Source organism: Pinus tabuliformis, chromosome 4_1 (genome assembly GCF_031772625.1).
Source record: "Pinus tabuliformis cultivar Carrire ecotype Pingquan chromosome 4_1, CPIR1, whole genome shotgun sequence".
NCBI classification, from domain to species: domain Eukaryota; kingdom Viridiplantae; phylum Streptophyta; class Pinopsida; order Pinales; family Pinaceae; genus Pinus; species Pinus tabuliformis.
This window is the reverse complement of record NC_142303.1, coordinates 214,813,924-214,827,628: the sequence shown is the minus strand read 5'-3', so window position 1 is coordinate 214,827,628 and position 13,705 is coordinate 214,813,924. Positions and strand designations below refer to the sequence as shown.

Genomic DNA, 13,705 nt, shown 5'->3' with positions numbered 1-13,705 from the left:
ATCTTTGCATGTGAGTAGAAAACAAGATAGAAAACCCAAATTTTATCTCTCCTTTGACTTCGGCTCTCTTTCTTCTCGATTAGGCACAAAAATCGATGGATGATGTGATGTGTGAATGTGTGTCTCCAAGAGGTCAAGTTGACTTGTATATATAGCTGTCCAGGAGGGTCAAATAGCTGCCACATAGGCCGACTTGGTCTTGTGTTGACACTTTGGCTCAAAATAAAAATTCTTTTTCTTTTTCGTACAAAAGTCCAAATGGGACATGACTTAAATACATGTTTTTGACTCATAATAAATTCTCGTTGATTCTTTTGACTCTATAATCATGAAGAACATGCTTTGACTAAAAATAAAATAATTATAATGAATATAATAAATATGTCAATGATAAAAGTTACATCTTTATTACATTATGAAGACCGACACTAGTTATATTTTCAACATGAGGGACCTTGTAATGCTTGGGATCTATCATCTTGACCAATCTGAACGGTGTTAAACTTTACCTGGTTTCTCTAAAGTCTTCTCCCTTATGCCTGGGCAAGCAACAACAAAGATACCAGAATTGGAGAGAGAGGCTGCACTTGTGAGGGTGATTTTCGTGAGGGTAGCTTGTTTTATGAACCCTCTTGACCATTTCTATCTCATTGGAGTTATCTTTTCCATGATGGGTGCACTTTCCTAGGTGGATGCTTTAATGCTAAAATGGTAGAGTGCTTTAGTGATGGTGGTTACACTTGGTGCTGCACACATTACTTCACTGACTTAGTGCATCTATGATGTTTGTTATGTCCTTTTGGTTAGCTGAATTAGTGGAAGAGTGATTCCTTTCATCAATGAGCACTAGTGGGGTGCGTTAATGAAGGGAATTACCCTCTCTTATAATGGGGGTGCACTTATTGAGGTTGACATGGTTAAGTTTAATGCACTAGTAATTACGTATTACTCTTCTTCGTCTATAAGAGAAGAAGAGGGAAATTAGCTTAGTGGTATATGTGAGTAATCTGGATGGATCATTGACAAAATAAAGGGAAGTGGCTAGGTGAGGTTGAAGACATCTTAGGTTACTGCAAAACATACAAATTGCTGTTGTAAAACTGTTGCTATGGAACATTGCTGCATAAGTGTTGTTGCAGAACATACAAAATGCTGCTGTAGAACTGTTGAATGGATCATTGAGAAAATAAAAGGAAATGGCTAGGTGAGGTTGAAGAAGTCCTAGGTTGCTGGCAAACTTACAAAATGCTGTTATGGAACTGTTGCTATGGAACATTGCTGCATAAGTGTAGTTGCAGAACATGCAAAATGCTGCTATAGAACTGTTGCCGTGGAACAGTGTTGTAGAAGCATTGCTACAGAACCCTATGTAATATGGAGAGACCATTGAAAGGAGATTGACAATGAGTTGGAGGAAGCTGTGGAACTAATAAATGGCAGTTAAAACAAAGGAGATTGACATTGAGTTGGAGGAAGCTGTGGAACTAATAAATGGTAGTTAAAACTTAAAAGTTGGGGAACATGCCCAACAACCTCCAAGGGATCATGTGCTAGTTGGGACTGTAAATACCTATAAAAGATACAATGGTTTGAGGTTATGTTGAGAGTTGGAGGCCAGTGGTCTTCCAACTGACCATGAAACATTAGTAACTGTTATCCACCAAAAGTGGGTGTTCCCTAGGAGAGACATTTCTCCTATACATCTCTTCCAGCCGGCAGCCAACAACCCTTGAGAGCCACTTTATAGCCGATATGATGTGCCGTTTATATCTCGGCCATATGCATCAATTATATGCTTCCTATTACCCACCATAAAGTGGGGACCCCTAGGAGAGCTTCCTTCCTAGTCATCTTCTTCAGCGGGCAGCCAGCAACCCTTGGGAGCTACCTCATAGCCAATGTGATGTGCCACTTTATCTCCGCTCCCTGCATCAATTGTATGCTTCCTCACCCATCTGTCGAGAACACATGTTAGAAGGTGGGAAATCCAACCCAAAAGATATGTTTTTCATTGTGCAATCAGGTGCCTATGCTTGTTTTTCATTGGTCACTTTGGGCATGGATTGGTGGGTAACTTGGAAGGAGGAAGAATTTGACCATGGTTTTGTTCCCTCACCTTAAATGGGGGTTTAATCCTCAATCCTAGTATCGTGGCATCTCCCATATTGGCCTATGGCTTTAGGAAGGGCACTACTTGGGAAACCTCGATTTTGGTAGTGTGGTCCCGTTTTCCTGTTTCACATTTTTCACTCCTCTCCACACATTACAAGCTCTATTTCATCATCTTCCTTGTTTGGGTCCACATGACCACTGGGTCCACAAGGCACTGGCACACTCTCCTCCCCTTGTCCACAAATCTGGGTTGAGCCTAGATATGTTGCCTCGAAGGTTGATGCAGCGAAAAGAAAGTTAAAAGCACATCATGGCCACAAGCACGGAACAAAAGAAAAAGAATATTATAAAAATGCAAAAGACGTCTGGGACATTAAATATAGCACGTAGGCAAAACCCAAACATGAGCTCTACCCTTTATCATGGTCATCACCCTGGTTCCTAGGGCCCATGAGTGCCCCCACATCATTAAGGAACCCATGTATGTCCCAACCCTTGGTGGGCAATGAACTGCCCCACCTTAAGGGGGTAATAACTGCTTTACATCATTCACAACATGCTCTCATTTCCTGAAACCTCGAGCAGTAATACAAAGAAAAAAAAGGCAAAAGGAAAATAATGAGGGGTGGAAAAATAAAGGCTGGGGTAATTCATGTATCCACAATTGCTCCCTCCTACGTATATACCCAATATGTGGACATCCCTCATCATTGTTATCCTTGTACCCATGGCATTTGACCTTGAGATCCCTGTTTCCCCATCCATTTCATCATCATTCATATGCCACCTACACCTAATAGGGTTGTTTATTAACCACTCCTACCTAGGGAGGTAACACTATTACGAGATTAAAGCCCTAAATTAGGAAGAGAAGCCCCATATGAAGTTTCAATGTGCCCTTGATTAACAAGCTTGATTCACTTAGATGCACTAATGAATTATTGTACCTAATGGTGAGTATGCAGCATTGGACATTATATGTGACTTGCAGGTGGTTTCATCATGGTCTGGGCAACTTAATTAGGGCCCAAGTCTACTAGAGGAGCATATGACACCCTCCAAGTGAAGCGCTGAGAGATGTGGGACTCCTATACTTGCAGAGCATCATTACTTCACTCCATGGGCACCTACAACACCACAACAATCTGCACTTTGCTTCATATTATTCACAAGATGACGCACTTGGACCAGCATGCCCTTAGCTAGCTTAGCAGTATATACGGGTTTTGGCAGCTGAGCTAAGGCCTAGATGAGGTTTGTCTCGCTATTGAGACTTGGGAGGGTTAGCACCATCCTCTAAGCCCTCAATGTTGTAGTAGATATAGGCTATTCTTCCTCTAGGAGACCCATGAAACCCATTTTGTGCGCCAAACACAAAACTAGGGTCCACTTGATGATTTGCATGCATGTTTAGTGGCCAAATCCTAGTAGATCATTTTTGGAGCCCTCTCAACTCATTCTGGCACAGAGAGAGCTCAACACATGCCTCCAAGAGGCCCACGTAGTGATGACGTCAACATTTTGGCCCTCTTGTGGGTTTATCTTTATGATTTTTCATTGGCTATATGGTTGGCTTCTAACCACAATTAGTTTTCCCTCTATTTGACAACTAATAAGGGGCTTCTAGGCTAAATTAGACTTGATAGATCATGTATAGATAGATGAGAGCTCATTTGAGCTTCTCATTATAAGCACACTTGGATTCGATCTCTAGAGGTGGTTTCACACTTGTTTCTTTGACTATTGGAGACTCTTGTGGATGCATTTCAATGTATGGAACTAATTCACACTTCTTCTTTGGAGCTACTTCCTGAGTTTTGGATGGATATATTGCATGTCATCTTGTAAGTACTTAATTTTGTTGGAATTTTTCTCTTGAATTTGTTTAATGTATGGAATTGCTATCTCTAGAATGTGCTAATTGTGCCTTAATTATTAAAAATTAATTTTGAAAGGCTTTCGAGTAGAGTATTGCATGTGTTATTCAGTGTATGGCGTGTAATGAATGATCCTAGTGGAGGAAAATCTTTGAACTCTCCTTGAACTCTATAAAGTGGGTAAATGCTCAAACTTGGTACCTAGGGCATCATTTTTGAGCCTCCTTAGAGACGATTTAGTTTATCTTGAACATCCTAAGATTCCATATGCCCAAAGGACAAGGCACTAGTCCAAGTCCTTGATAGTCAAACCTTTTTCTTCCCCATAATTTCTCTCTCTGAAAATTCAGTGCTCTTAATGTAGGACGACCAACTAGGGCTTAGAGCGAAATTCTTAAGGAGTGGTTTTGTGGGAAATTGAGAGCCTAAACATCGAGTCTTGTGTCTTGGCTACAAGACCTCCATGTTTGGTGGGCATCCACTTAGTTTTCATCCATAAAATTTCAAGCCCTAGCTATAGCCCTAAGAGGGAAACCCTAGCTAGCTTTTCCTCAACTTGGGGACTTCTTTGAGGGTTGTATCCACTTAGTACTTGGTGAAGTATATCATAAGAAGCCCTTTCTCCTTGTTGCCTTGATCTCGGGAGTGCCACCATCCACGATTATTCACAAAATCCTAGGTCTTGTGCAATTCATCTCTAGGTCTCTTAAAGGGAGAAAAGTACCTTTTGAAGCATTGTATCATAATCTTGAGCTTTCCTTGAGAGGTCCTAATCCATGGCCTTGCACCTTAAACCCTAAAATATCTATCAAACGTGATTATTTTCCCAATGGGAATCCTCCCATTGTTGAAAGTCCGTAAATAGCAGGGGACCTTGGTTGTGGTGACAGTGGGTCATTGCCCCATTGTTAGCACTTAGTCTAGCTCTTTTTCCTATGGGCTTTCCCTCACTAGGGCCTGCTAGATTTTGTGGTAACACTTCCTTGCCCATTTGTCAAGAGCATGTGTTGGAAGGTGGGCTTCTGATCAAAAGGTACTTTATTCATTATGCAATCAAGTGCTTATGCTTGTTTGTATTTGGGCATGGAAGAAAGAAGGGTCTTGACTATAGTTTTGTTCCCTCACCTTAAATGGGGGGTTAATTTTCTATCCTAGTCCAGTGGGACCTCCTCAAATGGCCTATGGGTTTAGGAAGGGGCACTGCTTGGGAAGCCATGATTGAGATAGCGTAGCTCCATATATCCTTATTCCATACTTACCACTTTCCATCTTACATTATGAGCCCCTATTCTACCTCCCTTCCTTGGGTCAACTGACCATTGGTTCATTGGGATTTGGCACTCAAACATTCTCATACCTTGGGTAGCGCTTGGAAATGCACCCCAGGAGGTTGATGCAGCTAAAAGAAAAAGAAAAGAACATATGATGGCCACAAGAATAGCAAAAGAAGAATCAAAATGTAAAAGATGGTCAAGATTACAAATTAGCACGTGGGCAAAATCCAAGCATGAGCTCTACCTCTATCATATGGCCATCACCCTGTTCCTAGGTCATTGTTGCCGTATCTCACAAAAGACAAGGAACTCTTTCATGCGATGAACTGCCCTATCCTAAAAGGGGTAATAACTACTATACATCATACAAAGCAAGCTCTCATTCCTCGAGCTACGAGCAGTAATAGAAGAAAAATTCAAGAAAAAGTAGAAGGCAATATAGAGGGGTGGAAAAACAGAGGCCGAGTTAACTCATGCATCCACGATTGCTCCCTCCTCAAATCTATACACCCAGGATGAGCTATTCCAACATAGTTGGTCCCTTTAATCATGGCACTTGGCCATCGAGTTCTTTCCCCCTTCGTTCCATTATTATTCACATGGCACCTATCAATTAAAGGGTGGACTAAGGACATGTCACTTCTCTTTTGGGGGATGGGAACACCTAATAAGGTCGTCTATTAACCACTCCTACCTAGCGAGGTAACACCATTATGAGACTAAGGCCCCAATTTGGGAAGAGAAGCCACATATGAAGTGTTATTATGCCCATTTCTTTCAAGCTTGGTTCACTTAAACGCAATAATGATTAATTTACCTAATGATGAAAGTCGCAACACCGGATATTATATGTGATTGGCAGATGGTTTTATCTATGGGTTTTAACAACTTAAATGGGGTCCATGTCCTCGAGAGGGACATATTGACACCAATAGGTGAATGCGTTGAGAGCAATGTTGCAGGAAGCATCCCCCCCCGGTTCCAAGGCCCGAAGCGCGTCCCGTGCGGATGCGTCCAGGAAGCGTCCCCGGAAGCACGCTTCCAAAGTTCGGAAGCGCGCTTCCGCCTGTTTTGGACGCTTCCTGGATGCTTCCACTTGTTTTGGACGCTTCCCGGACGCTTCCACCTGTTTTGGACGCTTCCGCTTGTTTTGGACGCTTCCGCCTGTTTGGGATGTTTGTTTTGAGTATAAATGCAAATATATATATATATATATATATATATATATATATATATATATATATATATATATATATATATATATATATATATATAGCATACGCTTCGCTTCCTAGATTTTTGGAAAATGATGCTTCCGCGTCCCCGCTTCCAAAAAACGTCCCCACTTCATGCAACATTGGTTGAGAGCCATGGGACTTCAAATAATTGTAGAGCATCAATCATAGCCATGGGCACCTTCAACACCCACAGCTTCTGCACTTTGCCCTATATTATTCATGGGATGATGCACTTGGACCAATTTGCCACCGGTCGACTTAGCATATATATATAGGATGTGGCAGTTGATCCAGGGCCTAGATGAGGTTTGTCTCATGCCTTGAGACATGGGAGGGCTAGCACCATCTTCAGTGCCCTCAACATTGGAGCAGAGATAGAGATTTTATCACTTGGAGACCCATGAGACCCAGTTTTGTGCCCCAAACCCACATTTGGGGGCCACAAGATGATTTGCACTGAGATACAGGGGCCAACCCCTACTAGATCTTGATTTTAGAGGCCCTTGTCATGGCACCAAAAGGCCAGACCGTCAACTTCCTATCAACCCACACAAGCATGACGTCAACATTTCGGCTACCATTTATGGAGATAAAGTTAAATTTGTAAAAGCTACTAGGTCAACTTGTGACCTATGCCTTTTATTTTATTACTAGAAGGGCCTGTAGGCTAAAATAGGTTATGTTAGAACACATATATATTGGAGAGACGTCATTTGATCTCTCATCATCATCACACTTGGAATTTCGGTATCATAGAGGAACTCACTTCTCCCTTGTGGATGAACTAGAATCCATGGGTGCATTTTGATATTTGGAGTTAGTCTTGGATATTTTTTGGAGCTACTCTTTGGTATAATGAAAGGAATTCTTGCATGTTGTCTTGTAAGTGCCCCAATTTGTTGAAGATATATTATTCTATGTCTAATATATGGAATTATTGATTCTAGGTCATGCAAAATTGTGCCCTAATTTATTGAAAATTAATTAATGTTGCTATCTAGATGAATATTGCATGCATTACTCATGTATAACATGTATTGAATAGTCCTAGTGGTGAACTCATTGAAGCTCTCCCATAAAAATCCATTTTTCCATTGAGTGGGTAAATGCTTGAAATTTTCTTGCAAGGGCATCAAATTTCGATCTCCTTAGGAACAAGTATGTCTATCCTAAATCATCATTCACTCCATTTTCCCCAGGGGCAAGGCACTGGTCAAGTTGTTTGGTGGTCATCTCTTTAATCATTTTTCTTTGCTTTAAATTTTTTGGTCCTTTCAAGGCTAGGGTAAAGTACTAGTGCTTAGGGAGAAATTCTAGGGAAGAGGTATTTTGGTGGTTGGACAACCTAAACATCAAGAGGATAGGTTTGCCACAAAAATTATCATTTTGTTGGGCATCCACTTGAATTTCATCCATAAATTCTCTTGCCATAGGTGTTTGCCTTAAGAGGGAAACCCTATTTTTTCTTCCCTCAACTTAAGGACTTCTTGAAGGTTTCATGAGTCTTGGCTTAATTAACATACATTGTAAGAAACCTTTTCTCCTTGCCTTGACCTTGAGTTACTCCAACACTTGTCAAATCAATGCATGAATTGTTTCCTTGTGAAGCCTTGAAACAAAATTGTGTCTTTCTTGAAGACCTCCTAGCGAGATCATTTAATACTCTAACCCTAGAATACCTATTATAAGTGATTTCTTTCCTACTGGGAGTCTTCTCATCGATGAAAGTTTATAAAGAGCAGGGGGTTTTGGCTGTGGTGACAGTGGGCCACTACCCCATTGTTGCTTATAGGTCTAGTTTATACCTTGTAGGGTTTCCCTCTACAAGGCTTGCTAGATTTTGTGGCAACAATAACATTGTGTAGATATTGGTTGGCTGTTATTGGAGGTAGACATGAAGGAGAAGGGTAGAAGAACGTTTCTCAAGAGGCCAAAGGAGAGATTGAGTAGGGTTATTACAAATCCATTATCTTCTATATTTCAGCTGTAACTGTCTTTCTATTGAGTTGACCATGCCCACTCCTTCATTTGTACTTCATTGTTGTTCTCCATGACCCTATGCTCAGATTAAGGGGGATGTTGAAATGGTGGTGTGCAATCTTCTTTTGTGGTTACTTGTTATGGCTAAGAGCTCTCATTATTGTAATACTAGGTTATGGTTTAACAGCTGACCTATTCAACACTATTTTATTATATTGTGGGTGGTTATGGCGGATCTAGTATTTATATGGATCAATAACCCCTTTATGGGGGGGAGGCTCCCCACCTCATAAGTTGTGTATAAATACACAACCCATCCCTCATTTGTATAACACATTCATTTATTAGTGATTAATTCTTGAGCCTATGGGCACCTACATCTTGTGTTTCTATTGCTCAAGTGTCCATCTTCTCCTCTTTATGTATTTATGGTTTATGCTGATTTAGGGTTTGCTGGTTGGTTCCATTTGATCCCTGTTTATCTCTAGTGATCTTGATTCTCAACACAAGTCGTTAAGTAGCAATTTTAGTAATTTGGTGCCCCATATAACCCTGCACACTCCACAGATGGTCTCCATTCTATAGGTTCCTTTGTTTGGCTTCCCTATAATAGAGATATAGAACTGGTTCAGAGTTGGTGGCAGCTTTCCTTATGCAATGAACAGTTTGCAATCAAATAATTTATTATTTCCAGTTAGCGCTTTTTCTACTTTTATATTTGGAATGTTGACATAGTGGGACTCCAGAAATAAAAACATTCATTAGTTCAGCTAGCTCATCCACTAATGGGAAACCTGCTGCCACCCCACAACTCATTCCACATGTCTGCCTTGTCACTTCCAATTTTGAACCACCTATCTTTCAAATAACTTTTTAATTGTATATGTCCTGATCCATTTTGTATACAGGCCTGATAAAATTCTGTGATCAAAACTATGCATTGTGTAGTGAAGTTTGGGGAACATTATGTGGATGACATTATTATGGGTTGCAATCAAGCCAGCGATTCCAGCCTTTTGATTATCGTTAATATGGGTCTTATGTAGTTCAAGCTTTGACTTGCTTAAGGTGTAATTTCTTGAATACTTGATGGTAAAGAAACATATTAGTTATGGTTATAAATACCTCCTAAAATTCTTAGACTTGTTCTTTTTTATAAAAGGAAACGTGTTTTCATAAACCATATTAAAATGTAATGTCAACTTATTAGTATGATCATATGCCTTGTGCATTTCCATGTTATCCAAAATTTGGACTATGACTTGCATTGGAATAAGTGTTACTATAGATATGCTGTTTGATAGCTTTGCTGTCTTAAACCTCTCAGTCTTATCAGTACTTTGGATCATGCTTTCTAACACAACGCTTTACTGTTTCATTGTAATGCTCTTGACAAATTATAATAATTAGTACAACTTTGGGTGACCTTTTCTATAATATTCATTTCCTTTTTATGTATTTTCTTCTTATAAGTATTGTAATTTTTTTTTCTTTGAAGCTGCATAACTCTTTTTTTCAGTAGCATCGTTTTTCTTATAGGCAAAAAGAGGATTTCATTGGCTTTGTGTTTTTGTTGTATTGTAGCCTTGTCGAACAATACCACGGCCCTTAACTCCAAGCAGCCTGTTGGATTCCATATGTTGGTCAATATCTGAGCCAACATCTACTGCTTCTGTTTATATGGATAGTTTGGGGAACACACTTCTAGAAAATGGATCAGACATGGATGCAAATGGACGGGCTTCCATGTTCTTTGATGCACGTGATGATGGAAGACATTCTGAAGCCCTTAGTGGCATTTCAGAGGATGCAGTTTTAACTCAACCAATGAGAGAGAGGTGAGGTTTAAAAATATGTTTTGATTATATGATATGCTTTATCTTCTCCAATACTCACTTTGGCCTTACTCAAGGGATCTAATTATGACAATTCTTCTCCAAAGCTGTTTGTTTGTGTAGTTTAAGCATTTGGTTTTGCAAAACTATTTGTGTAACTGATGCCTGCTGAAAATATCCTTTGTTGCAGTGAGAAACGAGAGGTAATTTACAAGGGTGCATTTTTGACAATATTATTTCCAATTGACCGATTTGGAGAGATGGGTCCATCAGCGAGGACTTTCTTCAGTGAGAAAGGCTTCACACGTTTGCAGATTTTAGACCATATCTACTCTTTTTACCAGGTCTGTAAAGTTATCTATATTGATGTGCGTATCTATAGAACAAGCATGTTTTCTTATATGCTGACATGATAAACTACATATGAAATGAATGTGTATTGGACACCATGAGATTGGCCAACTACAGTTGATTTCCATAAAACTAGCCAGTTGACACCATACATCGATTGATGATGTTTATCATCTTCATTTTATTCAGCTGACTTGACATGACGTAACTAGAGCAATATTCCCAGTGAAGGAATTCAATCCTAATTAATTCTTTGTTTTTTATTATAATATTCAACATATTGACTTCATTAACTTCAGCATCGATTTCGCGGCACATATTGTTTGAATTGTGGAGCATGCCTTCCTCAGCAGGCATACTTTTGAACTTGAAATTTTGTTGCTTGACGTTGATGATGAGGATTTCATGACCCTTGAGGCCTTGCTTTGTGCTGTGTATGCTGATGTGTTTATAATTTATCCTAATTTATAGCCTACTCAAATCAAAGCAAAGCTTCAGTGGCTTCCTCAGGTTTGCATCTTTTAGACTTTTCATATTATTCTAGTTTCCATTAATTATGGCCTATACAAGGATGCGTTGTGTTACTAATATGAGTTTAACCCTTAAAGGTGGGTCATCTATTTCAATTGGGTTGGCTCTCATCAACTTGTCCCTGTTGTGTGTCATCCTTGCTAGTCTCTTTGTCCTATCATCTACATGATTCTCCTGGAATGCTGCTTCCCAGCTGCTCATTTCTAGTGATGTTCCCTTCCTTACGTGACTAAATACCTCACAATGGTGTAGGAAGTGCTGTTCGATCTCCCTACTTTTCCTGCTCTCCCATTCCTCTTTATGTTCCTTCTATCTTTCTATCTCACTTTGTACCTAGTTCTTGTTTGGGACAATACCTGCCTTCATGGGATGTTTATTTTCAGGTTATTCTTGATTTCCTATTTCACCTTTCTAGTTGAGGTTTCCTTTGTAATATTGCTGTATTTTTGAAGTGTTCTTTGCGATTTGTTTTCCCTGTAGGGGGAGATTACCATGATAAATCTTTTGATGATATTGGGTTGAATTTTAGCAGGAAAACTTGTCACCAGATGAAATAGAAGTAGCAATTCATACAGATTCAAAGCACGCAGATCGCCTTAGACTTCTATATGCCAGCAACGAAGCATTAGATCTTGGTTATGTCCCAGTAAAGAGGAGTGAATTCCTTGGAAACCGAAGGAGTTTTGAAGCTTTGAAACAAGTTGACAGGGAGAACACTGGCCAGGTATATGAATTATGGCTTGGAGCATAATTTGCAGATTGTAAAACAAAGACTTCTTCTGTATTGTATGGTGACTGTATCCTTTATGAGGGCATACAGAAGGCTTTATTTCTTCCCAAGAAATAATGCGAAGGTTTAAAAGATTAAAGCAAAAGAATAAGCAGATTGTTTGTATCATTAGCTATTTGTGTTATCATCTGTATAGAATTTTTAAGCAGCGAAGATAAATTTCATCCTGTGAATAGCATAACCTTTGGAGTTGTAACGTGAATGGGGATGCATTTCATCATATCATGGGGGTGGCCTTATCCTTAATGTCTTCTGAATCTGAACTTGTCAGGCGTGGTAAAAGCAGATGATTCACATCAAAAGGCTTTTCACAAAATGGTTCCACCTCCATAATAATTAGGAGTTGAAGTGAGTGTAGACCATTTCAACTATTTTGCATTGGCATTGGTTTTTTCTAATGTTGCCACTTGAGCACAGCTGGGTCCAGTTTCTCCGTTCTGTTATTTTTTAATTCTAAAATTATGCTTCCACTATATTGCAAAGTTCAGGTTTTTGTCTCTCTTACTCGTTTTCTTATGGTTGAAATTGTTCTATCATTTGACTTGTGTGTATTGCCTGTGTAAAATTGTTCCAGCAAGGTTTCAACGTTTGTGGGTGTGGGTGTGGGGAAGTGATTTTTGAAAATCAGGTTCCTTGGGCTGCATGCCACATGTATATAAATATGAAATATGTAGCCATTAATAAAATAGAGCTGAGAAAAAGTAAAACAAGAAAACTTAATATACAATAATATAAATAATAATATAAATATTGATGTAACGAGTTATGCAACAATCATAGAAGTCATGACCAGAACATTTCGAAATTCGATATGATAAGAAAATCTATTATACGAGTTTTGAGCTATCGTAGTTGAAGTGTTATATCAAGGATTCATAGCTTTAAGGTTTCTAATCATTGTCTTGAAAGGCAGTTTTTACAACTCAGTAAGAGGGATATGTGTAATTTGTTCTGTCCTCACTATGTAGTTGACATGTATTTATAACAAAATTTTTAATAACACAAAATATTTCAATGTCAATTATAAATAAAATATTTCAATGTTCACTTGAAGTAATATAATTTTATATCAGCTCTACCTTTATATAGACTTTCTTATTCATTATAATTGCTTTTTACTTTGAGTATGAGGGAAATGTGTAATTCCTTCAATATTAATATGGAATTTCTACTTTCAGTGGAAGATGTGTCATTTTTTCAATACTTAATATGAAGAAATATTAATAACATTACTTTTAACAAATATACTTATCTACCATATTTTTTTGCAGTCTTTTATCAATATAACACCCAATTGTTTATATATATATATATATATATATATTCAAAGTAATTCATTAAAAAATTTCTATTGTAATTGTCTACCTTGGTAAAAAAAGGGGAATGGAGGGCATTTAACTTCATGAAGAAACAATTTGTGTAAATCTTAACCTAAGTTCCTTGAAGTAAAACCTCTTTATAAAACATCAAAAACATGTCAGATTTACAACTTCAGTTCTAAGTTGATTAGATTTTGTTCTCTTTGGAGCTGTTTTATAGTTGATTGGTCCTACACTTGCTTACTTTTCCCTTGATTAACTATTGTTGGAAACACTGAGAGGGGCGAGTCAATGTTTCACTTCAATTAGTTAATTTAAACTTCACAGAGCATTAATTTTCATTAGCATTAGATCAAAACATAAATAAGCAACAACATTAAAAAATGCATAACATCAAG

At 38.6% G+C, this 13,705-nt stretch overlaps 1 protein-coding gene across 4 annotated transcripts in view; it reads left to right on the top strand.

Moving 5' to 3' along the window:
• The window catches only part of LOC149174998 (uncharacterized), a 123,445-nt gene extending 111,041 nt beyond the window's left edge, over positions 1-12,404 (top strand). For 3 of the 4 annotated variants that reach the window (XM_089419481.1, XM_089419479.1, XM_089419478.1), the window contains 3 exons: positions 10,066-10,319; positions 10,507-10,660; positions 11,728-12,404. In XM_089419481.1, coding sequence (XP_089275607.1) covers positions 10,066-10,319; positions 10,507-10,660; positions 11,728-11,949 — 630 coding nt within the window. In that variant the 3' untranslated portion in view covers positions 11,950-12,404. The remainder of the gene's footprint in view (positions 1-10,065; positions 10,320-10,506; positions 10,661-11,727) is intronic. The other variant, XM_089419480.1, reaches the window with a different exon arrangement.
• Positions 12,405-13,705: the final 1,301 nt, after the last annotated feature.